Source organism: Mesoplodon bidens (assembly GCF_964165515.1).
Source record: "Mesoplodon bidens genome assembly, chromosome: 2".
Lineage (NCBI taxonomy): Eukaryota > Metazoa > Chordata > Mammalia > Artiodactyla > Ziphiidae > Mesoplodon > Mesoplodon bidens.
The window spans coordinates 161,743,493-161,769,726 of record NC_138177.1 but is presented as its reverse complement, the minus strand read 5'-3'; the positions used below and the strand labels follow the sequence as shown (position 1 = coordinate 161,769,726).

At 51.4% G+C, this 26,234-nt stretch overlaps 1 protein-coding gene and 1 pseudogene across 2 annotated transcripts in view; both read right to left on the bottom strand.

The window, feature by feature from the left end:
- Nucleotides 1-26,234, bottom strand: part of LOC308605436 (methylosome protein WDR77-like) — a 524,245-nt pseudogene that overhangs the window by 325,419 nt on the left and 172,592 nt on the right. The window lies entirely within an intron of this gene.
- Nucleotides 10,741-26,234, bottom strand: part of SPOCD1 (SPOC domain containing 1) — a gene marked incomplete at both ends in the record, with an annotated part of 28,189 nt that continues 12,695 nt past the window's right edge. Inside the window, 14 exon segments of the mRNA XM_081223824.1 lie at nucleotides 10,741-11,408; nucleotides 12,330-12,516; nucleotides 12,797-12,886; nucleotides 13,426-13,561; nucleotides 13,879-14,029; nucleotides 14,259-14,391; nucleotides 16,277-16,402; nucleotides 18,102-18,218; nucleotides 18,326-18,485; nucleotides 19,246-19,336; nucleotides 19,659-19,719; nucleotides 19,874-19,915; nucleotides 20,378-20,554; nucleotides 21,552-21,593. Of these exon segments, the coding sequence (XP_081079950.1) occupies nucleotides 10,741-11,408; nucleotides 12,330-12,516; nucleotides 12,797-12,886; nucleotides 13,426-13,561; nucleotides 13,879-14,029; nucleotides 14,259-14,391; nucleotides 16,277-16,402; nucleotides 18,102-18,218; nucleotides 18,326-18,485; nucleotides 19,246-19,336; nucleotides 19,659-19,719; nucleotides 19,874-19,915; nucleotides 20,378-20,554; nucleotides 21,552-21,593 (2,181 nt within the window).

Genomic DNA, 26,234 nt, shown 5'->3' with positions numbered 1-26,234 from the left:
GGGTTGGTTAAATAAATTATGATATATCCATATATAAGAATATTATGCAAACATTAAAAGTCATGTTCTTGAAGAATTTTTAATAACCTGGGGAAAAGCTCATTATACAATGATAAGTGAAACAAAGCAGGAAAAGAAACTGTACATATAGGATATTCTTAATTTTATAATGAAAATATTCAATCAATTCATTTAAAGAAAGTCTGGAAGGAAATAAACAGAGAGTTAAATCTGAAGAGAGGATTATCGGTGATTTTTTTGTTTCAATTAATAATGTTCTGTTTCTTCTAAATCTTCTACAAAATTTTTGGGGAAAAGTCATTAGAAATATGTGCAGTGTGTGTGCAGGGGCGGAAGGGGGCAGCCCAGGATGTCATGAGAACACAGAGGCTCCTAACCCAGCCTGGGCAGTCAGGGAAGGCTTCCTGCTGGAGGTGATGCCTATGCTGAGTCTCAGAATGTGAAAGTTCATCCAAAGGAGGGAGGATTGGCTAGTATAAATGGTAAGTATAATTTTGGATATCTGGGTAATTTCTAAGAAAGATAGGATGCTCAAACATTGGTCATGAGGTATAGTCTATATCTAGCTTTGCTTTTTTTTTTTTTTTTTTTTTTTGCGGTACGCGGGCCTCTCACTGTTGTGGCCTCTCCCGTTGCGGAGCACAGGCTCCGGACCCGCAGGCTCAGCGGCCATGGCTCACGAGCCCAGCCGCTCCGCAGCATGTGGGATCTTCCCGGACCGGGGCACGAACCCGTGTCCCCTGCATCGGCAGGCGGACTCTCAACCACTGCGCCACCAGGGAAGCCCCGCTTCTTCTTTTTATATGTTATGAAGTAGTTAGATCTTTGTGTCAAACTGTCACTTAAGAAGGTATAAAAGGGATGTGTATAGCAGTGGGGGTTATTTCACGTGTTCTTATAAACTCTTTTGGTTTGTGTGAAATTGTGATTTATAATAAGAAATATATATTTTGTCTTCCTCTTGAAAAAAAAAAAAAAAAAAAAAGGAGGGAGGATTGGTCCCAGGCTAGGAAACATTATGTGCAAAAGCACAGAGGAAAGAGAGATCCTTACCTCTTCTGGCAACTCTTAGTAGATGTGTAGCTGAGTGAAGGGGCAACAGGTAAACCCAGTCAGTGAGCAGAGACCTAGACCAGGTTGAGGAGCTGGCGTTTTGCTGTGAGAATAAAGTGGATGGTCCTCTGCAGGGGCTGTAACGTAACAAGATCCAAGTTGTGTTTTAGAAAGATCGTTGTTGTGGCCACAGAATGGGGCATGGGAGACAGGGTGAGGCCAGGAACTGGGGAGAGCCATTAGGAGTCTGTTGCATCATCTGGGTGAGAGAGGGGGTTGGCCTGGGCTGGGCGGTGGTGACAGAGAGGAAGAGAGGAGGGGCAGGCTGGAGCAGTGATCATGAGGAGATTTGACAGGATTCCGTGATTAATTGGAGAGGGGAGGCGGAGTGGGGGAGGGGAGGATCTGCCTCTGACAGTGACTGTAGCGCGCACATGCAGGCACTCAGATTTAGACCCCACGATTTCAGTCGTGGCTTTCTCCCCCATTCTCCCAAAGGGGCAGATTTGGGGCTTAGTCAATATTTGGCTGAAGACCCTGGAAGAAGCTGACCTTGGCCCAGTCACCACCTGATCCCTGGCTCACGCCGGGCACACCTGTGCCCCTGTGTGTGCCCAGCCTGCTGCGCCAGAACATGGGGGTGGGCAGAGTTAAGGGGAAGCCCACATGGAGGGGGGCCGTGGGCAGGGGCAGGCACAGAAAGGCCAAGGCTAGGCCTTCCCTCATGACTCAGATACATATGGCCACACACATGGACCAGGATCCACAGAGAGAGGGCACAGTCATCCACAGGGACTCTGAGAGTCACAGACAGCACAGGTAGAGAGGCACAGAGGCACAGCCTGATGTAGGCTGTCAGACGCAGGTCCTGTCGCACACACAGCCGCATATCCACGGTCAGACAGCCTCCAACACGGTCAGCCCCAGACGGGGCTCACGCTCCGGCCACTGTGCTCAGCTGGAGCCCCCAAGGGCCCCCCGGCTATTCCACCCCCAGCCCTACCACCCCACCTCCCTCCCCAGGAGGATGGGACACAGGGGCCAGCAGAGGGGACTGGCACAGAGACCAGCAGCCAAACGGGGCAGCCGGGAGGGAGGCCTCTGAGAAGGGGTTGCCAAGGCAACAGGCTCCTGCAGAACCAACCAGGGGCTTAGATTCTTGACTCTTATTTTTAGAAGTTGAGCCTGGGCTGGTTGGACCAGCCAGCGGGCCAGGTTCCTCCAGGCAGCGCCTGATGGTATAGACACCAGCCTCAACCCTGTCTCCGGGGGTTCAGGTGGGCACTGCTCCTGCTGAGACTTCCACACACCCGCAGCCTCCTTCCCAGGGACATGCCCTGGGCAGGATCTTCTACTTCCTTCTGTCTTCATGCAGACCCAGGATCCTTCTACCAGCACTAGCATCTAACCTCCAGGCCCCAGGAATGGGGACAGAGCCTGCCCTCCTTCCACAGCCTGTTGATATCTATGGCTTAATTTCTGGTGTGCTGGGGAAAGAAAGGGTGGGGAGCTTGGCCAGATTTGTGTGGTGGTGTGTGTGACACCTGTGTCTGAATAGTGCATATGTGTGTACATCTTAAGGGTGACTCTCGCACTCAACTCTGCATGCCTGTGTGTGTGTGTGTGTGTGTGCATGTGTGCGTGTGAATTCTCTCTTCTGCAGGGGCAAGACAGAGTTCTCCCTCTCTCTCAGCCCCACTCACCACCACCCCCCCACCCTCCACCCCTGCCTGGATGTCTTAAGAGTGGGGAGAGGGCAGAGACCTCAGCTGGAAAGGTCATGGAGGGCCTGGGCCCTGGTGTCCCCTCTTGTCCAGGCCCTCTCTGTGTCTGAGCAGATAGCTCCTGAGGGGGGTGAAAGAGTGGCATCAAGGACAGGAGGGACCAGACACATCCAGGTGGACAGAGACTGGATGAGGGGAGCTCGGGGAAGCTCCAGTGAGCTGACATCATGGCGACTCCTCCAGCTGCTGGGGATTTCTCTGTTAATCTGGGACTGCTCCGTTTGCATCTCATTTGCCTATATTTGCATAACAAGGACCTGGCTGGCACCAGAGATTGAAATTCCTAGCCTGGGTAATTATGTGAAAAAGCCTCTGGAGACCAGCAGGAATGCTGGGGCCAGGGAAACAGAGGCAGGGAGCTGGATGTGTTGATGTTACTGGTACCCATTCAATCCCAGAAGCCTCCACTCCTTCCCTAATCCCTGCTGCAGGAGGGGTGGGGATGTCAGTGAGAATGGGATGGGAGGGGCGACAAGACTGAGAATCAAGTCATCCTTGGGAGCCCCCGACGCCCAGATGGAGCTGGGCACAGAGCATTCCCATGGGGGGGATGGCCTGAATTTGGTCATGGCAGGGTTGGGAGTGGGGATGGAGAAGTAAAACTTAGCAACCTCTGCCCATCCCACCAGCCCCCTGCCCCCCTCAGCCCCCCTCAGCCCCCAACAGTCCGTTAAGAGCTGACTCTAACCAGAGAGCCTGGGATCGTATCCTGGATCTGCCATTTACTAGCTCCAATATTTTCAGAACTGGGCAACCAAGGCCCTTGCCCTGGACCCCCCACTTTAGATGACCCCACTTTGGCCCTCTTCTGCATGGGGTGAAGAATTTGAAGGTCCACAGTGCCACAGGGTTGTGCCCACCTGGAGGTCCAGCCCCCTTCTAAACTATACTCCAACCCAGGATCCTGGAATTCCCTCCCCAAACAGCCCTAAACCGGCCACCAGGGCCTGGTGGCCTCTTCCCACGTCCTTTCTCCTCAAGCTTGAAGGGTGGCAGAAGGGTGGCTCTTTGCCAGGAGTGTGGCAAGCAGGGTCTCGAGTGTCAGGGCGTCAACAGGCATGCACACAAGGCCCCTCGTGCAGCCACAGGGAACCCAGGGATGGGAGAGAAGGGAACCGGGTAGAGGGCTAGAGGCCTCCTTTTGTACTCTGCCCTAGGCTCTTTAAACACTTGGGGTGGCTCTGACAAGCTGTTTGACCTTGGGCAAGTTACTTAACCTCCCTGTGCCCTTAAGTGGGGTTAATAATAGTAACTGCTTCATAGAGTTGTTATGAGGATGAACTGAGTTAATTCATGTAAAGCACTTAGAACGGCGCCTGGCACAGAGTAAGAGCCTGTAAGTGTTAGCCATTATTACCTATTATCCTGGGACTTGGCTTTTTTTCCTTCCAGCTGCAGAAGAAACACCTTTTTTTTCACTTTGAGAGACTGAGGAAGAAGTAGGGGGTGGGGGATACCCTTTCCACTCGTTCCCCTTCTCCCTCAGAGCCCAGACCCACCTTTTCTCCCTTCCCAGCAATTGCATCCCCAGGCCAGGAGGCCAGGAGGCCAGGAGGGCAGCCAGGTTATTAGCCTGAAAGTAATGATTTGTTTAACGTCCTTATTCGTTGAATAAGTGAGTGAACAAATGAACAAGTGAAAAACAAAGACTGAATGAATAAAAGTCAAACAGAAGCCTCGATTGACTGACAGGAGAGACTGACAGGCAGATGTTTTGGCTTTGGGGGCCCTCAGATCTGTTTCCTGTCTGCTTTCATTAGATGGTGGGAGGCCCAGGGGGAGTGAGGGGCCTGGCCAGGCGATCTGCAAGGTCAGCCCTGGCTTTGGCGAGTGGCTCGTGCCTTGGGAGGGAGTGCCACTGCCAGGGGCTGCTAAAGGGGGAGCGCCAGACACTGCCTGTGTCTGGGTCCTTTTGTGTCCTGTGGAGGTCTGCGTCTGTGTGGGTGGCTCCGTGTGAATCCCTGTAAATGTGTGTCTCTGCTCAGAAGCTCCTCCCTGCCCAACAGTGAGAGGCCCTGGGGCAGGCCGCACCTGGGTCTCGGGCGGGGGATGGGGGATGTTGGTGAGCCTCATTACCCCCTTATTTACACCGTGGCCCCCTCTGGAAGAGCCTGGCCTCAATGTGTCCGCCTGTCAGCCTGCGGGTTAGCAGTGAGGGAGAATTCTCCTGGGGCCTGGAGACCTCTGCCATCTGGTCAGACTAGTGTTGGGGGAAGTGGGGGGACCTGTCGCAGGACAACCCTCTGGGTCCTTGGGCTTGGCATTAGGCTCATCTCAGAGAGGGATGGGAGTGTGGGCACATGGGAGTGCAGGTGTGTGTGGGCATCGCTGCATGGGAGCCCGTGTGTGTGATTTTGTGTGTGAGGTGAGACTGCGTGGGCAGATAGGTCTGGGTGTGACCATGAGTAGAATTTTATGTGTTTATATTCATGACTGTCTATGTTTGTGTGTCTGCATGACTGTATCCTTGTGGTCTGGGGTTTCTGTGTATGATGGCGTATGTCCCAGGCTGTGAGCTAAGTGCATGAGTCTTGGGTCTGGGGGTTTTCCACGGGAAGCTGCAAGGTGGAGGCTGGAGTGAGAAGGGCCCGGTGGGGACTGGAGCTGTGGCCTTGAGAGGACGGTGAGCATTCTCAGTGAACTCCTGACTCGGCTTTCAACCAGGAAAAATTAATCTCCAAGTCCATTCCTTTAGAAACTGTTCTCATTTCTCTCCTCCTACCTGGGTGAGGCCCAATGGTGCTGAGTCCCACTAGAGGGGCTGGAAGTCCCTGTGAGGAAAACCAAGGAGTCCTAGAGGATGTTTGACAGTCTCTGAGCCTCGATCCCTGGAGGCAGACCCTGGAGTCAGCAGAAGTTGCAGGTTCCCCGTGAAGCATCCCATAGAGAATTCCCTCATCTGCCCCAGTACAGAGACAGCACACACATAAAGCCACTTTGAGGTACAGTCACACAGTTACCCAGACCTGGGCACTGACACAGCATCACACATGAACTGGAAACCCACGTGTGTAGTCACAGATCCGCTGCACACAAGCACATGTACCCATTCCCATGCACACATCACAACACGCAGACACTCGTACAGGCACTCAGATGTATAGACACATGCGTGCTTACACACAGGAACATGCCCATACGTCGGTAACACACACTCTTGCAAGGACATACATGCTTGGACTTACATGCACACAGACATGCTTGCATACATGTTCACAAATATTCTGTCCCTTCCTACCCGCACTCTGGTACTCTCAAACCAATGCCCAGCTGCAGCTCTCACCCACTGTGCACGACCCTTTGCAAGGTGGGCATCAAAGGAGGACAGATGCCATATGCATCTGGGACCCTAGGAGTATGGAGCTGTGTGTCTATATATCCAAATCGTATATGTGAGTGCCACTGTGTGTCTGGTCGTCTGTGTGGCTCTGTCTAAAACAGGGAAGTGTCTGTTTATGACACTGTGGGTATTTTCCTGTGTATGTCGGCGCGTATTTCCGAATGACCAACGTGTAGCTCTGTGTTGTGTGAATGTGAGTGTGGGTGACAGTATAGGATGTGTGTATCTGTGTGACTGCACTTTGTGGACTATCTCTGTGAGCATGTCTGTCTATGTGTGTCTACATTTGTGTATATGCACATTTCCCATGTATATATGACTCTGTGGTCCTGAATCCACAGGCTGGCTGGCCTGACTCCCTCCTTGCAGAGGCTGCAGCCTGGGGCGGGGCCGGGAGAGACTGCACTGAATCCGTCAGCCATTGACAGTCGTATTTACAGAGCCCCGAGTAGGATGTAATTGCTTCTATTAATCTTTCTCCGGTTGTTAATTGCTCACTTATCGGGTTGTGTATTATGCCGACTGTTGCTCTTAATTCGCCTCCATAGCTGCAGGTGTTTGCTGCCTTATTAACTGTTAATCGGCGCAGCTAGAGATGGAGACTTAATTGGCCCCCAGAGCGGGACACAAGCAGGCCAACTGGGCACTGCCAGGCTCTCAGCCTGTCCCTAGAATCCTTACCTGTGGAGCACAGGTGGCTACGAGGGAAGGAAGTGGCTCACTGCCATCCGCTGGCAGACAGTAGTCCTGCATACAGTGTCAGAGTGACAATGGCAGGGTATGGCCCCCAGGTAATTCCACCTCTTCCAGGAAGCCAACCAACCAATCGGAACCCAGCTTCTATACTCCCTCTTCATCACCAATAACCTTCCTCTACCCAGGATAGGAGCCAATCTCATTTATTTTAATTATCTGAACCTAACTGAGAACTAAGAGACCAACACAGAGTGGAACTGATTCTCCTCCTTTAACACCTGCCCTGCCTCCCCTCTGACCCTAGCAGTCAAGGATGTTAAGGTTACAGAGACACCAGCAGAAAGGAGGGAGAGAAGGAGCTTCTGCCAGAGCAGGAAGGTAAAGTTAGACTCAGGAAGGACTTCCCAGCTTTTGAAGAGGCTATCTGGAACAATTAGAGTCCAAGTAAGAACAAGAACTTCCAGGAGATCTACTGCTCCATCCCAGCCACGCTCAAGGGGTAGGGTACCTCGCAGCCTCTGCCCCAACAGAAAACTCACTTCCTCCATGGCTCTGCTACAGAGCTGCAGCAGTGAGAGGGCTCTCCATACTGAGCACTCCGCCCCAAATCACAGCAGAGGAGTCCCAGTTGTCCACAATAAGGACCCTGAGGACCAGAAAGGGCAAAGGAGTGGCCCCAGCGTCCCCCAGTCCTCTCTGGTAAAGGCTCAGATATATGGCTCTTCAAGCAAAGTTTCTGACCTTAGCCTCCTGCTGGACCCTGCTCCATCCCAGATATCTCAGTCCTGGAGAGTACTTTCTCCACCACCTTAGCTCTGGTTCTTAAGTCTCTCAACCTCCCTGCTGCCGTTTTGAGACAGAAATGCAAGGTTTCTGGAAACAGTTGGCCACTGAGAGAGACAAGGATGTAAAGGTGTGTGTGGTGGTGGTGGTGATGGGGGTGGTGGTGTCCGTGTTTCTCACCAACCTGGCCTCCAGCCTCCAAGAAAGACAAACAGGCAAACTAATAGTCCTCATCCTGTGCTTCGAACCCAGTCTGCCCTGACATCTGGAAGTTCTTCCGGGTGTTTAGTTGTCATGACATGAGCTGCAAAGAAGTCAGTTTGCTTTGGCTGGGGCCTGAGAGGAGCTGGGTTCCATGGAGGGAGGCAGAGAGCTACCACTGAGTGGATCCTGTATGCCAAGAGCAGCAAGAAGTGCACGTAAAAGTGGCATCCCATTGAACCCTCACATAACTTGATGAGTTAGGGATTAGTATCCCTATCCACAGAAAAGGAAACTGAGCCATAGAGAGGACAACTAAACTTGCCCAAGGCCACACAGACAAGAAAGGGCAGAACTGGGATTCCAACCAGGCCTGGCATTGAGTGGTGGGACTGGGTCTTTGGTCAAGGGTACGTGGACAGATTCATCCAAACAGCTCTATGAGGTGACTGGGAGGCCCGGGAACCGGTGGTCACTATTACAGTTCACCCGCCCACCCCAAATCTGGGAACATTAATAAGCAAAACACTCACGCATGCGCGGCCCACGTGCCCATCAGGCGGGATGAGAGAGAAGCAAAGGGAACTGTCCAGGGATAGTTGCCCAAACAAGTTCCGGCTCCGCCTCTATGTTAATTACATGCAGATATATGTAAATTTGCACACGCCACCGCTCAAACCTTTGGGAGCAATGGGGTGACACTGGAGCGGTTGCTATGGAAACCCAAAAGCGACCCTCCCTCCCCCTACCGCACAAGCAAACGCGTAGACACGTGCACAAAGACCCAGGGTTCCTCGCTCCAGAGCCCAGAGGATAACGGAGTCGCGGAGGGTGTGACCGGAAGGACCCTCCGGGACGGCGTCCTGCCCAGGGGAAGCTGAAGCCCGCAGAAAGTCGCGGGGAGTGCAGCGTCGACGGCCGCCTTCCATTAAAACCGAGGGAAGCTAGCTGGCCCTTCGGGTCCCCTGATACGCCTACTCCGGTCCAGCAACGTGAGCCCCGCCCAGCGTTGCTTAGCAACCGGAGCCCAGCAACCTCCGGTCACGCCCCCTAGCAACAGCTCGCCTAATCCGCGCTCCTGGCCTCCTCTGCCGAAAGAAAGGCAAGGGGCTTGTGGACTAGCGCCAAAAGGTGGGTGGAGGTCATGCTGTCCAGCCCCCAGCCTCGAAGCAGGCTGAGGATTTCGGGGTTCACCTATAGCCCTCTCTGCGGGGCGAGGTGCCAGAGGGCCGCATGATCACTCCCATTTACAGAGGGGAAAACTGACGCTCCGAAAGGAAGTCCCAGCCCAGAGTACGGAGCTTTTTTCCCCCTGAGTGCTCGGGAAGGGAGCAAACGGTCTCCCGTCTCCCTGGGAGGAAGTCCTGGGCTTGGAGGGAGGGGGCGCATAGCCGTCCCCCAACTGCCCTGTGTTAAGAAAATGACCCAAGTTGCTGCCGACTTGAGTCAAGCCGCAGGTTGCAGGGTAATTTGCATATAGCACTGAGGCCCTCACAAGGCCCTCGGAGCTCCCCCCCACCCCCGGTTCACCTGTCCAGTACCCCCCCTTGTCCCACCCCCGGCACCCCACCCCACCCACACACGCGCGCACAATCCCTACGGCTAAATTCCCACACTTCGTCCCGCCTCCAGCTTGGCCTCCAGTCCTGCCAGCCCCGACCTCCATCCCAAGGCCTAGGGCCCCCTCTGCTGTCGGTCGAGGGTAGGGCAGCAGCACAGCTCATGGGGCAGAGAAGTGGGACTCCCCCAACTATTGCCCCATCTTTCCCAGCCCAGGGTGAGGCTGGTACATGGGTAGACTTCAGAGAAGGGGTGGGAAGAGATACACCCCTTCAGGCCGGGGCAGCGGTGAACGGTGGGGTCCTGCCACAAGTTCTCTCCTCCAAGCCAGGCCCTGCTTCTGGACCCTGGGTTAGGTAGCGAGGAGGCAGTTAGTTCCCATGGCAATGCCTAGACTCAGCTCTCCGGAGGTACACACACACTGAGATGCCTTACAGTTGTAGCTGCTGTTAAGAGCTCACTCCAGGCCCCAGGCAAAGCAGCACCATCCTGCCCTATAACACCAGCCTCCAACCACATCCTGAATGTCCACCCCCACCCCCAGGCCAAGACCCTTGGCTTTCTCCAGTATCAGTCCCCAGGAGCTGGCAAGAGGAACAGAGAGGAGACATCCTATTTGGGCCTCCCAACTTCCTCAACAGAGACCCACACAGACATATGGTCACAGGCATGCGCACACACAGAGACCCTCAGATACACACAGACACACGTAGGGATTACAGCGGTAACCCCCGACTATCCAAAGGAAAAAGTCTTGGTAACTGAAAATTTTTAAATCCATTGCAACTTGCTCTCCTTTTCCTCTCTAACAATCTCTAAGTGTCTATGCCCCTTCAAAAGCCTCATTTTTCTCTCTCTCCCCCCAACCGAGTGCTGCCTTCTCTCCCATCACTTCTTCCACCCAGTTCAAAATACTTGCAAAATGCTTCCAGAGCCCACCATGGCAACAGCTGAACCCTGGCGCACAGTGATGGTTAAGGACCTCAGACAAGCAGCTGGCAAGGCTGCCCCCTCCATCCTTAACACGTTAGCTCTGCTATATCTGTGCACAGAAACTCCCAGACACACCCACGCCAACCCACACGTGGCCAGGCCCAGGGTCCCTCCTGTCCAGCCAGCAGATGCAGTCTCAACTTTGCCAAATTCTTTATTAAACCAAAAATTAACACCAAGCAAACTGCAGAACAGGAAATTCAAACAGCTAACCGTCCCCTTCCTCTGCCCCTGTTGCTCTTTCTGGAGCACCTTAGGGTTCAGCACTGGTTAGGGAATTAAAGCCCCTCTTTTGGTGGGTAATGAGGGTCAGGTCTCTGCAGGAAGGGGACACTCAGAGCCGGCTCCATCTGTAGACCCCAAAGAGGAGTCAAGGGATGGGCCAGGGGGCTCTGGAGCTGCAGGGGACTGGCAGAGGAGGCCAAGAATCCCAGGGGCTGCGGGAGGCTGGGCAGGAGGTCGGGGAAGTTGCTCCTGGCCTAGGGACCTCAGTGAGGCTTGGAACAGGTGGCTTATGGCCACCAGGGATTTGAGATGCTGGAGCAGGGCTTGGCGGTGACAGGAAGCCCTGTGGAGGTGCTGGTCATGGCCAGCTGGTGAAGCTGAATAGGGATGCCAGGACTGATGCCAGCCTGGGTTTGGAGGCCGTTGCCCTCGCCCAGGACCCTGCCAGGTCTCACACTCTCCCCACAGTCTCCCCCTGCCTCTGGGAGGCCTCTGCCAAGCACAGATTCCCCTTGGAGCCAGGCTGCCTTTGCCCTGGCCCTGCTGCAGGGCACCCACGGGGGGAGGGGATCCCTTCAGGGCCACGTCTGGCCCCGTGGCCTCTGGCTGGTAGCATCTCATCTCCGCTTTTCTGTTGAAGGGGAGCATTTTGCGAACCTTCCCCCACAAGGGGCTGGACTCTGCTGTGGCCAGAAGCCCTGCCTTGGGGAGCAGCACAGCCAGCAACAGGTTTGAGTGAGTGACTTCCAGGCCTGGAGAAAGAGGGGGAAAGAGACCAAAGGCTTGGATGGAGAGAACTCATAGCCCCCAGAAGCTGCATTCTGGCTGTGGCAAGAGGTCTGGAGGTTAGACCCCAAGAAGAGCTTTCCAGTAGTGAGATGGGGCCCATGAGATGCTGGGAAAGTAAGTAGGAGGGTGTAAGATTTGCTCTCACAGTGTGTGAAAGGGTTCACTTGACTGAGACTGGGGCATGGATGGTTTAATCTCAAGACCGTATGATTCATTCTACCACACTGTCCCCCGACAGGCAGCCCAGAAAGATCAAACACTACTCAGCAACAGGTACAGTCCACCCCTTGATACCCCCTCCAGCCCCCTCCCATGCTTTCCTGGATCCACGCCCTGGAGGCTATCCAGGAACAAAAGCCAAGCTTGGCCCAGGATAGCTGTGGTGAAAACATCTCTCCTTCCTCTTTTATTTAGGTCCTAATTTCAGCCAGTTGGTGGTTCCTGCCTCTGTTCTGCTATGCTGGGGTCAAATGTGACTGGTGAGTTTCTCATCAAGGTGCCTGATTGGAGAGGCTGTATGTGTGGTGGTTAGGAGGCCAGTTTCTGCTACTGCCTGGCTCTGTGACTCTGGACATGTCACTTGCTTTCTCCCTACCTCAGTTTCCTCATCTATGAAGTGAAAAAATTAATAGCACCATCCTGAAGGGGTTATTTTGAGGACTAACTGAATTAATATAAGTGAAGCTTTCAGAATGTTGTCTGGCGCATAGTAAACAATATACAAGTCTGAGCTCTTCTTGTTTTTGTTCTCACGTTTGCCCATCTCAGAATTTCCCTTCTGAGATGTGCCTGCCTCCATGGAGACAGGGGTGACTGTGTCTACAAAGCCTGTCTGGTCACCAAGTGAGGGGAGACAGGGCCTGGGATGGGCATCGGGCACTCACCTGGGCCTCCAAGAGGGCGCAGCCTGGAGGGCAGGGGCTGGAAGGCAGGCAGGGGCAGCAGGACCACTCCCATCTGTTCCACAGCTGCCAGGCCATGGCGCTGCTTGTTGTTGAGGTAGGAGTAAAGCAGGTGGCAATTCTGGGTGTCTCGAGAGCCCTGTGGGCACAGGCTGACCACGCAGACGTCCTGAGGTTGCAGGAAGGAGAGCAGGTTTAGGGACAGTCTCCTGTGAACACCCCTGGTCTCATCTGAACCTCTGAGAACCCTGTGAGGAAGAGTGGCCCCATTTTCCAGAGGTGGAAACAGAAGGACTTGCCCAGGGTCACACAGTGAGTCTGCAGTCACAGTGGGAACTGGACCCGGATATCTTAAACCAGGCCTCTGCTCCAGAGCTGGAGCGAAAGAGAGCTCAGGGCTGGGGATATGGTGCTAGGAGGAGAGGTGGTGCCCAAGGGTGGGTGGTTACCTTGGCCTCGGCTGGGCAGATGCTGGCCAGAAAGTCCCAGACAGCACTGGGGGGGATGCAGCCTGCAGAGCGGATCACCTGGGGCAGGGCCTGGGGACAGGTAGGAGGCCAGTCAGCCTCCCAGCTTCCCGCCCACTTTAGGCAGACTCAATACTGGCTACCTGGAAGCCACAGCCTGTGGCCAAGAGGATTGACAGGCAGTATATCAGGAGCCCCAGTGGCTGCTGGAAAGCCCTAACTACCCCTGGAGGCCTACAGCCTGTCCTGGCCAATCTCCTCCACTTCTCAGAAGCCCCTCACTCCCTCCTCTAACCCCCTACCCTCATCCAACACTTGGCTGATCATTCACTCACTCAACAGTAACTCCTAAAACCCTTCTCTGGGCCAGGATGCACCAGACCCTTTTCCTGGGTCCTTCCTGCTTTATGCCTTGCGTTATAGGGAGTCCTTTGCGCATGTGTCTCTGCAGGAGTGGGGCTGCATCTAGCCTAGCACAGGGCCAAGCACAGAGAGGGAGCCAATGACTTGTTTCAGAAGGAGTGAGTGGGTGAATGAATGAACGGGGGTGTGTGTAGCTGACTGGGCTGGTCAGTGTGCAAGGGAGTCTTCGGCGAGCCGGGCAGAAGTACCCGGATGAGCCAAGAGCTGTGCCCCGAGACCAGCTGGGCCTTGACCCGGAACTGCTTAATGGAGAACATGTCCAGAGACCCCTCCCAGGGTGGCTGGCTGGGCAGGGCTTTTGTGGACCCAGCAGGCATCTGGAGCCTAGAGGGAAGGACAGAGAGAACAGGGCCAGGTGAACTGGTCACCAGGGCTTCCCCAGCAGCTCCTTAGTTTTCAGAGATGGTCCTGTGTCCCCACTGTGGGTGCCGGAACACTGGTCCAAACATGGCCTTATGTGGTAGAGACCAGTAGGCAGGGATGATTAGTTCCATTGCACAGATGGGGAAACCGAGGCCCACACAAGAGGCAGGATTTGCCTAAGGCCATATGGAAAAACCCAGCCTGTGTCTGCTGCCCCAGCAGGTGGCCTCCCCCACCAACCCTGCCAGTTGCCCACATCCTTGCCCACTGCCCCATACCTGTCCTTGGGCTCTGTGGGAGGCTTCTCCTTGGTTTGGGGCATCTCTGGAGAGGACATATGGACTAGGCTTGGGGCTCTCTGGAAAGCATCATCCCCCATCCTCCTGGTGGCTATGAAGGAGGCTGGCCGCTCATACAAGGGCTTCCAGTCTGCAAAGAGCAGAGGCAGGAGCTGAAAAGGGGGCCGGCAGCTAGGCTGAAGCCAGCCCAGGGCATTAGAAATGGAGTTTGAACCAGGTCCTTTTTGAGGTGACCTGGAACACAGGTACCCCCGCCCCACCACCTTCTCCCCAAGCCATGAATCCCTGTTGCCAGTGAACCCCACACTCAGACCCGGCCTACCCACCACCCCTGTGCCCCTCCTGTGTCTCCCTCCCACCCATGCAGATGCGGCAGCTGGGGTCTAGGAAGTGGTGCTTGTGCTGCTCTGTGGTGTCCTCGTGCTGCTCCGTGGTGCCCTTTGACGTGGCAGGCAGGGCCAGTGGGCCGCAGTCTATGGACACCTTGGGTCCCTGGGAGGCAAAGGAGGAGAGAGGGGTGGGCTGGGAAGGCGGCTGGGGAGGTCAGCAGCCCTCCATGAGTAGGGGGCCCTCAGGGCTGTGGTTTTATTTTTCTAAATAATATATTCTTTAATTACAAAAGTATCGTGAACTTGTTACAGAAAATTTAGAAAATACAGAAAATTTGAAAATTAAAAAAAAAAAAATCACCCCTTGTCCCACCACTCAGAAACAACTGTTGATACTCTGGGTATTTCTTTATAATAGTTTATCTATACACAGAGTTTTGGGGGTCCTTTTGTGGCTCATGTGTCCATGAACCAGAGCAAAGATATCTGCCGTGTTATACCGTCCCTGTAGACATTGCACTGATGGGGTGGGCTGGAGTATACGCATAACCTCTGCTGCTAGACAATCAGGTCGTTCCCAGGCTTTCGCTGTAACAAATAACACTGAGGACATCCTTATGCTGAAAGTATTTTCCTAAACTTTCAATTATCTCCTTAGGACGAGTTCTTAGAAGCAGATGACAGAATTGGGGAGAATGAACGTTTTTAAGAACCTTGATGCCCAATGCCAAATCACCCTTTTTCCTCATAATAGAAACAGCTTTAAACACACAACAAACATTGATTGCTTCAGGAAGATTTGAAAAGATCTTGAAACTCTCACTCTTGCCTTAAAACCACCTCCAGAGCAGTGACAAGGCACAGGCTTTGGAGTCAGAGAGCCTGGGTTCCAGTCTCCCCCACTGCCAACTAAGTGACCTTGGGCAAACGGTTTCAGGTGCCTCACCCAGGAAACTGGCATCACCTATCTCGTAGGTTATATCGTGAGGTTTGAATGAGGCATTGTTTGTAAAAGTGGCACACAGTAGGTGTTCAATCGGAGGAAATGTTGCTATTCTGTGTTATCTTCCCCTCCCCTACTCTGCCGCCCGCTCTCTCTTCCCTCTCTCTCTGGCTCCTCCCCCTACATTTACATTCAATTTACTCAGGGAATACAGGTTGGTTTGGGTTGGGGAGCAGCCACGCCCTCTTAGGTCTCCTCTCCGCACAGCCAGGAGGTCTGGTTGTTGGCCTGGATACTGGTGAGGGAGAGCAGGGGTTTTTGTCGGTCAAGGTCACTGCCATTTCCCCAGCGAACGAACATGGCTCAAGGGACCCTGCGCTCCCCCATCCTGGACACACAGCTGATTAGACCGGGGTGAACATCTGACCCACGGGACACCCAACCAAAGCCAGAGCAGCCTTCTCCTGAGAGCGACTGAAGTGAGCCAAGGGGGCGCTCTGATTGGCTGCAGAAGGCTGAGGGGTTGGGTTCATTGATTCGAGGGCTGCTGAGCCATCCTGTTGAGCCATGTGCAAGGAGGAGGAGCCAAGGGGGAGGAAGAAGCAGGATGGACAGGAGGATGGGGCAGATCCCCCACAAAGAAAAGGACACTCTGCACAGGCTGCTCTGGACTCCAGGTGGTGCCCTGCCGGCGCATCCCTAAGTCCTTCTGCTGAATAGAGCAAGTCTCTGCTCCTTACATCCAAAAAGTCCCTGCCTCAAACAGTGTGTCCCTCCTGCTTCCCAACCTGGGATCTGGTCGGATTGCCTGAGGTTGGGGGGAACTGCGGAGATCGGACTCACTACTACTCACACGAGGTGCCTTGGGGTTAGGCCAAAAGGAGGGGAGCAGCACTGAGAAGGTGCGGACAGGCCCGGTGCCAGCGTTTGTCTCACCCCGTGCTCACCCAGACCCTGTGCGGCGACCATCATTCCCCTATTTACGATGAAGACCGTGGGCCTCAGTGTAGTCAGATGACTTGCCCAAGGCCACACAGCTGGTGAGGTGAGGGGTGGGATCCGAGGGCACAGGCCCTGCCTGGTACCACATCAGGCCCCCACTTACCACCCGATCCTCCAGGGTCAGCGTCTGGTCCATGTCCTGCAGGATCTCGACTTCCCCCTTGTGGGTCAGTTTGGAGGCCGGGAGGCTGCACGGCTCCTTCTGTAGCTGCTCAATGATCTCCAGGCCCTGAGGGGCGGGGCAGCCCCAGCTCAGCCAGGGTTGGAGGACTTTGGCCACCAAGAGCCCAAGTGCCCCCTTTCCTCCCTTGAGGCCCCTCCGCTGTGGCTCCCCTTCCATGCCAGCCCTTTCCCTTCCTCCACGTCTCTGCTTCTGCCAGTCCCTCACCTGGAGACCCCCCATCATCCGCCTTACCTCTCCATTTTCTACTCATTCACCCTCCAACTCAAACACGGCCTCCCCCAGGAAGCCTTCTTGAACTTCGCCTTCTCGCACGAGTCAAATCTGCCCCTGACTGTATCCCACCCACCCTCTGCCCTGGGAAGAGTGTGGGGTAGTCGAAAAGAGCACAGGCGCTAGAGCACCAGCTGTCATTAATAAAGACCCACAAGATGGCGTGGCCCTGGGCAAGCCCTTCATTGCTCTAAGCCTTAGTTGATCTGTTCTCTAGAAATGAAATTAAGAGCATCATATTAAACAGCTTATGTTGAGTGCTTAGCCTGGAGCCTGGCTCACAGTAAATGCTACTTGTGATTCTTATTGTTGATAAGTGTCATCCTATCTGAAATGATTCCTGAAAGCCTGTCTCTTCCTTTCTAACAACCCCTGGAGGACAGAAGCCCTGTCCTCCCAGCAGGGTTGGCTTCGTGGGCATGGGCTCCATGCAGTAGCCCAGGGCCCTGCGCCTTGAAGGGCCCCATGCTAAATACTGCCGTCATCTTGAAATTCTTTTTTTTTTTCCTTAGCCGCGCTGCCGGCATGCAAGATTTTACTTCCCCGACCAGGAATCGAACAAGTGCCCCCTGCAGTGGAAGCACAGAGTCTTAACCACTGGTCCGCCAGGGAAGTCCCTGAAATTCTTAATCATTGAACAAAGCACCCGCATTTTCATTCTGCACAGACTCCACAATTTACATAGCTGGTCCTGGTCACCCACAGTGCCCGGACAGAAGCTCAGAGTGGACAGATGCTCCTAATGGATTCCAGTTATTAATTCTAACCAGCCCAGTGTCTGTCAGAACAAGGGCCTTAGTGCCCCAGCCCATCCCACAGGCCCTGCTCCCTCGATCAGTCCCTCCCTTTCTCACTGGGACACCAACAAACATTATGCAAGCATCTCCTGAAGCTGGCTCAGTGCCCACCCCTTGCCTGCCCCTGTGCAGTTCCCTGGGAGAGAGAGAGAGACCCACGGACGCAGGGTGTATGGGGTGTATCTGTGAACTGCTGGAGGCTGTGGGGTTCCTCACTCAGCCTGGGGCACTAGGAAGACTTCCAGCCTTTTCTGGAACCTCTGGGGCTGGACTGGAGCAGGGGCATCACACTGGGTCTGTGCCCCATGGATGGCGGATGACAATCCTGGATTCCAGACTCTGGGCCAACATCCCCAGTCCCCCCACCCCCCAGCCCAGCTCCATAGAAAAGCAAGTGGAAGACGACACCCCCGGGGGCGTCACCTCTCTAATGAGCTCTCCATCTCCAATCTCCTTCATTTCTACCTCTTTTCCCTTTTTTTTGGTGGGGAGAGTCTCTCTGACTCTCTCCCTGTCTGCCTGATCTTTCTGTTCCCTCGTTTCTGTTTCTGTCTGTCCTGTGCTCCCCTGTCTCATCACCTTCCTCCTCACTCTTTGTCTCTGTTTCTCCCGCTCCATCCTCGGCCTCCCCCTCCCCAAACCCCTTCTCCATGTCCTGACTTGACCCAACAGCTCACCCTCTTTTCCTCCTGGTCCCGCCAGCGGGCCAGCTCTTGGGGGGCCAGCTGGACCGAGCTCATCCGCACCAGGCTGTGGGGGCTGACGTCTCCGTGAACCACTTTGAGAAACAGGTCCTGCAGGGGCAGGGGCTGCACCACACCGCTTGGAGAGCCCCACCCAACATCCTGCCAGGGCTTCCCACCTCTGAGGGGGACCCAGCCCAGCCCGGAGCCCCACTCACTGGGTTCCTGGGGTCCCGCAGGTTGAACAGCAGGCTGCGGTACTTGTTCTTGTAGCGGCTGTTGGTGGCTTGTGTCAGGTCGAAGAGGGCTGCCTCAATGCCGGCAGCGATGCCCTCTACCGCCTCCTCACTCAGCACCAGGTCTGGGCGCTCCTGAAGGCTGTGGGGCACAAGGGCAGGGCCAGGGCACCGAGCCCGAGAGGGAGACATGGGTGGAGAGCAGGGTCTGGGCCAACTCTGGTTTCTATTCTGAACATTTTCCTCCATTAACCCATTTATTCTCCCCCCAACTCCGTGAAGAAGAGGTATTATCATTCTCCATTTACAGATGGGGTGACTGAGGCTCACAGAAGATAAGGGGCTTGCCTGAGGCCACACGAGGAGTAGAAAAGTAAGATCGGATTGCTCAGCCCCTGCTCGATCCCTGGCCAGTGAACCAGGGTATGGAGGGAGGGGAGGAGGCCTGGTGGGGGGAGGGTAAGGCATTGGTCAGGGGAGGGGATGGAGCCCTGACCCTGGATGTAACCCTGAATCTGCTACTGACTTGCTGTGTGACCTTTGCAAAACCCTGTCCTCTCTGGGCCTTGGTCTCACCATTAGTAAAACGACAGCTCTGTGCTCAGATCTCTGAGATAGTCCCAACTGTGATAGTCTCACTATGTCTGAAAGCATTTGCTGTGGGCGACGTCCACGAGGACCTGAGCAGACACTGAGAGGTGCAGCAGCTTAATGAGAAAGCACAACCCTGAAGCCAGAGAGACCCAGGTTCAAACGTGTGGGCAAATGACCTCACAGGATAAAATGGGGTTAGTCATACACACAGAAGCCCTTAGAACACGGCACAGCCCTGGAAGGTGGTGTGTGTGAAGGCAGCCCTTCAGGATGTCCTGGATGTCAGGGAACGAGGAACAAGGCCTTACCGACTCCACAGCGCCTCCCGCATGGCACGGACCACAGTGCCCCGTACCCCAGTATCCAGGGGTAGCTTCTCCTGTTGGGGCTGAAGCTGAGCTGTGGGGAAACAGAGTCTCTGGCGCCTAGTGGATGCTCAGGGGCAAGGGGAGGGGGTGACTCAATCCTGAGGGGCTTAGGCAGGCAAGGGAGGGGTCCCACCCTCAGGGACCCAGGGCGTCTAGGATGTCTGTCTGGGAGCCGAGTCCAGGCAGCCAGCGGTCCCCACCCCTTTGGGGAAGGACTACAGGCTGATTGGGGGTGGGAGAGGAGAGGAGTCGTAGCAGGGGCTGGGGGCCGGAGCTGGGTGGGAGCCCCCTGCGTGCTCAGTAGTCCCTAGAAGACAGATGGCTGCTGAAGGGCACCCTCCACGGCCCCTCACCTGGGTCCTCTCCCCGCGCTTGCTCACCAGGCTCCTCCTCTTCAGCCTCCACTGGGCCACACTGTAGGGGAGGGGTGAGGAACCGAGGCCTTGTCCCCGGGTGCAGCCTCCCAGCCCCAGGGGGACCCTGCTTCCCCAGTCACCTCCCCAGTCCCACATTCCCCCTACCCGTGCTCCAGGGAGGGATGCCGCGTGGCCAGGGCAGAAGCACTCACCCCCGGACACTCAGCACCAGCCTCCTGAACGGGAACCCCCTCCTGCAACAGAATGAGGATGTGGAGAAGAAGGTGGAGCCCCTGGGCGGAAAGGAATGACTCCTCGGATGGTGGAAGGGGTCAGAGAGGCCACCAGAGCCCCATGCTGTCCCCCCTGAGGGAGGCGGCTAGAGGATCTTGGGATGGCAGGACATGAGGGCGGCCAGGCGCAAAGGTCAACAACTGCTCTCTCCCCAAATGCGTGGAGGCCCAGCCCCTCCCTTCCTCCTCTGCTCTGGTCAAGCTCCTGAACTCAGCAGTGCAGGAGAAGGAATGCACAGACCACCGCCTGGGGGCGGCCAGCCAGCAGAGGTCTAACCCTGCCTCTGGCTATTACGTTCTGTGTGACCATGTGCAAGTCACGGCGTCTCTCTGGGCTGCAGCACCATCTCTGTGAATCAGGTGTGCATGTGCCTCTCCCAACAGGATGAAGAGACCTGTCAGTGTAAAGAACATCTTCTGTACCTGGCACCCCGCGGGGTCCCGGGCCATGGGCCTTTCCTTCCTTCTGGGCCTCGGGACAGGTGAGGCTGAGTTGTCCTCCATCATGTTCTCCAGAACCTCCAGCTTTGGAGGCAGGAGCCCCCCTGCCTGGCCGTAGCCGATGGCCCCCAGGAGGTGGATCACTGCCCCAGAACCAACCTGCCAGGGGAGAAGAGCCCTTCAGAGCACTAACCTCACCTGCCATTGTTTACTGTCCTCGCTCTTCCCCACTGAACTGTAAGCTGCTTGAGGACAGGGAGCATGTATGTCTTAGCCCCCACTGTATTCCCAATGCCCAGAAAAGGCTGGCACAGAGGAGGGCTCTATAAATGTTTGCTGACTGCCTGGCCTCCATCCCAGGAGAGAAGTCTGTCTTCATTCCCATCCTCTCGGCTTTCCCTCTCACTCCCAGCCACGTTCAGAGTTACGTGGACCCTGTACTGAGACCCTTCTCACCCTTCTGACCAGAGATGCATCTTACCAGGGAGCCATATCCTGTTCTGAGCCCACCTTCTCTTCCTCAAAGCTCTGTCATGCCCCTTTTCCAGGGTCACTGACTTGCCTTTTGCCCTGAAACAGCCATGTGGCGAACACGTCCACTACCCCCTCTGAAAGACTGCTGATCACCCCTCTATTGCCCCTGAGAGGAAGCCCTTCATGACCATTTCAAGATGCAGAGTGGTTCTGGGTCTTCTAATGAGCTATAGAATCTCTCCTGCTCCCCTTTTTGCATTGGCTGCCAGGAAGCTTAGTATTAACTTTAAGCCTAGACGATGTACCTTCCCAGGATTGGGGGGGGGGGTGTTGTAACAAGATTTCCCCTTCTCCTTCCCCTTTTCTTGCTTTCTTTAGACTTTAACCCATTTGAGTGTATTTTGATTATTTTAATTTATTACAAACCACAGGGAATTGTTTTGAAAGTAGATAGGTCTAAAAACTAATCCTTGAATGAATGATCATGAATGGTCAGGTTCCAAGGTTTGGGGGAAAATAGAGGTCTGAGATTCACATCATAGGAAGTGGGGAGTACTAGGAAGCTCCGGAGGAGGGCAGGCTGGGGCAGGGGGCTGGGATCGTCTCTGGGGAGGACCCCTCCCACCCCACCACACCTCAGGAGAGAGAGGAAAAACAGCAGTAATAAAAAGGAAAAACCTACGTAACACACATGCTTCACCCCATGGGCCATTTTCATTGCCTCCTTGGAGAGAAAGAGGAAACAGACATTAGAATTCAGAGGACCCAGTGACCCCACTGCAGGGAGTTCACAAGAAAATACACACAAAGTTGAAAGACGTACATTCAGCGTTCACTGGGTTGGCATTTATAACAACAACAAAAAAATTGGGTACAATCCAGTGTCCATCAAAAGGGTAATGGTTAATAAATGGTTACATATCATACTATGGATTCTAAGTGGCCATTAAAAAGAGTGAGTAGTAATAAAAAAACTACCATTCATCAAGGGCTTATAAAGCAGCTGACCCTGGAAGAAGCATGTCATACATGATCTTATTAAGGTCTCAGAACAACACTATGAACTATGTACTATTTCCATCCCCATTTTACAGATGAGGAAACTGAGGCTCAGAGAGGCTCTGAAAAGTCCCATAGCTACTAAGTGACAGAGCTAGGATTAGAACCTAGTTCTGTCTGACTCCAAAGCCCAGGCATTTAACTGCTGGGCTATGTGGAGAGCACTGACAGACATGGTAAGATTAATGGAAAGATGTCAAGCTGTATTGTTTGGAGAAAAAGAAAAAAATAGGTTATGGAGCAGTATGTGTGGCATAAGCCCATTTATGTAAATATACATTTATAGATGCATAATGGAAGTTATCTCTGGGGAATGAAATTCCAGGGGGATTTTCACTTTCTACTTGTAGACACTTCAGTATTTATGTTACTCAGAATAATCATGTGTCTCTTTTATAAGCACAAACATACTTTTCAAATTAAAAGACAAGTTCAGAACAATGTGTGTAGTGTGCTACCATTTGCTTTAAAAAGAGAAAGATTTTTTCATTGTATTTGCTTGAATCTGCATGAAATATCTCTGGAAGTATCCACAAGAACCTGATAACAGAGGCTTCCAATAGGAAAGGGACTGGGAGTTGGGAAGGAGACTTTTCACTTTTTTTTTTTTTTTTTTTAACCATGGGAATGAATCAGCCTTTCAAAAAAGTAAATTGAGATGGGAGGGGGTGGCAGAGAGAAAACAGGGGACATCTGGGAAGGAAAACAGGAAAGAGATTAAGAATGGTCCTTCACAGTTTAAAACCTTTTGACTGGCCCCTGTTCTCAGGGGTCCACATACCAGTGTTATGAGGCTCCAAAACAATAGGCAGCAGAATCAGACCAGCAAAGACTTTAGATACTGGACTTATCAGACAAGAATACAACATATGTATGTATGATATGTTTAAAGAAATAAAAGGCAATGTCGAACATATGAGTGAAGGGAAAAAATATGTATTAAAAATATTATGTATATATATATAAAATCTGAAGGGCAGATTTGATTGGGGACAAAACACGACTTCTGGAAATAAAAATATGATAATAACTATTAAAATTTTAAAGTCAATATATAGTTTTAATAGCATATTAGACACAGCTGAAAAAGCTAGTGAACTAGAAAATAGACTTAAAGAAATTATCCAAAATATTTACAGCACAGAGACCGTGAAACACAATCAAAGAGACACAAAGGCTAGAGCGAAAGGACTAATATCACTCTGAAACTAAAGTTCCAGAAAGAGAGAGGAGAGAATTGAGCAGAGGGAGTATTTGAAGATAGACGGCTAAGAATTTTCTGGACTTGATACAGGACGACAATTTACAGATTCAAAAAGCTCAGTGAATTTCAAAAAGTTTAAGTAAAAGTAAATCCACACCTAGACACATCATAGTGAAACTGCTCCATACCAGTGATAAGGAGATCCTGGGCTTCCCTGGTGGCGCAGTGGTTAAGAATCCGCCTGCCAATGCAGGAGATACTGGTTCGAGCCCTGGTCTGGGAAGATCCCACATGCCGCGGAGCAACTAAGCCCGTGTGCCACAACTACTGAGCCTGCCCTCTACAGCCCGCGAGCCACAACTACTGAAGCCCGTGAGCCACAATTACTGAAGCCCGCACACCTAGAGTCCATGCTCCGCAACAAGAGAAGCCACTGCAATGAGAAGCCCGCGCACTGCAACGAAGAGTAGCCCCCGCTCACCGCAACTAGAGAAAGCCCACGTGCATCAACGAAGACCCAACACAGCCAAAAACAATAAATAAAATAAATAAATTTATTTTTAAAAAAAGGAGATCCTAAAAGCATTGAGAGAGGGGGAAAAAAATCTAACACTTTAATAGCACTGAAAATGTGCTACCACTGTTCTGAATGCTTTCCTTGTTAGTTCACTTAATCCTCATCACAAGCCTGTGAGTTAGGTACTGGTACCATTATTGCCTCCATTCTACAGAAGAGGAAACTGAGGCACAGAGAGGTTAATCAGCTTGCCCAGTGTCATACAGCTAGTAAACCAAAGATCTAAGATTTAAATCCTGGCAGTCTGATTCCAGAGGCCACACCTTTAACCGCTAATGCTATAATGCCTGCCTCTCACAAAAAGACATTCTACCTACAAAGGAATGGTAGTTAGACTAACAGCTAACTTGTCAATAGTAATATGGAAGCAAAACATAGTAGAATAATATTTTCAATATGCTTAAAGAAAATATCAATTGTGCACCCACACAAAACATTTTTTGAGAATGAAGATAAAATAAAGATATTATAACTTATTTACAAAACAGAAATAGACTCACAGACATAGAAAATAAAGTTATGGTTACCAAAGGGGATAGCGGGGGCGGGGAAGGATAAATTAGGAGTTTGGGATTTACATATACCCACTACTACATATAAAATAGGTAAACAATAAGGACCTACTGGGTAACTCAGGGAACTATATTCAGTATCTTGTAATAACCTATAATGGAAAAGAATCTGAAAAAGAACAGATTCAGTGAACTGAATCACTTTGCTGTACACCTGAAATATTGTAAATTATACTTCAATTTTAAAAATGGTTTAAAATAAAAAATAAAGATATCATAGAGAAAACAAAGAGAGTTATTGTTTTTCTTGATAGTTTTATTTTTCTCAATAAACATAATGTTAAAGGATGAACTTGAGGCAGAAGGAAGGAAAAATGATCCCAGATATAAAAGCTGAGATGTAGAGAGGAATTCTGAGCAAAGAAAATGATAACTATGTTGTTAAATCTAAAAAAACACTAATTATATGAAACTATAATATTTGTGTAATTTGTGGGATTAAAAAAATAACTTAGGACCAACTTACTAGATAACAACAGCACATAAATTGGGAAGGTGCATGCTTGGAACTAAAGCATTCCCAGATCATCATATTACTTCAGAGGAAGATAAAGACAGTAACTTCCTTTATACTTTGATAGGTCAGGTATTTGTGTTAACATTTCTACAACAGCCACCAAAAGAATACAAACAGGGCATAGAGGGATAAAAAGGAATAAGAAAAAGTAATCAATCTAAAAGGAGGTAATAAAAGGGAGAAAGTGTATAAGAAAATGCAGGATATATGCAAAGCACAAAATAAGACAGTAGGAATAGTCAAATAAACCATAACTACAACAAATGTAAATGGACTAATATTTCAGATTAATGCAAAAATTATCAGAACTTTAAAGAAAGGAAATCAAATTATAAGACACTTATAAAACCTATTTCTGAAACAAAACAATGCAAAAAGGTTAAGAGAAAAAAATGGAGTAATATGTGAGTGGGCAAATACTAACAAAAATAAAGTTTTGTAGCTACACTAGTCTCAGACAAAACGGACTTTAAGGCAAAAAATAATTAGAGGCAAAGACCTCATTACATAATGATTAGCAATTTCACCAGAAAGCTATAACAACTCTAAATGTATAAGCGTCTAATAACATAATCTCAAAAAACATAAAGTAAAAATTGACAAAGCTATGTGGAAAAAGACAAAACCACCACTATAGCATGAAATTTTAATGTATTTCTCTAACTATTGCTAAATCTAGCTGACAAAATAAACAGTAAGGATAAGAAAGATTGAATGAAAACAATGAAGAAGCTTAACCTGTGTAATACATAGAACACTGTTCTTAATATACACATTCTTTTCAAGTATACATGTAACATACATGAAAATTAAGCACAACCTGAGCCATAAAGCAAATCTCAACAAATTTCAAAAGACTAGTATTTTTTTAGACCAACACTGCCCAATTAATTATAAATGTGAGCCACAGGTGTATTTTTAAGTTTTCTAGCCACATTAAAAAAAGGTAAAAAGAAACAAGTGAAATTCATTTTATATTTTACTTAACTCAAAATAAACAAAATATTATCATTTTAACTTGTAATCAATAAAAAACATTATTAATAAAATTTTAATTTCTTTTTTTCAGTGACTAAGTCACTGAAATCCAGTATGTATTTTACATTTAGAGTACATCTCAATTTGGACTGGCCAGCTTTCTTTTTTTTTTGCCACGCCACGCAGCATGTGGGATCTTAATTCCCAGGGATTGAACCCACACCCCCTGCATTGGAAGCATGGCGTTTTAACCACTGGACCACCAGGGAAGTCCCCTGGCCAACTTTCAAGTACTCAGTAGACACAAGTGGCTAGTGGCTACCACATCAGACGACTCAGATAAAGATCACTTTCTCAGACCACAATATGATTAAGTTAAAAAGCAATAACAAAAAGAAAAACATAGAGAAAGAAAGTAAAGAAAGAAACTCATATGAATGGAAATTAAGAAATACACT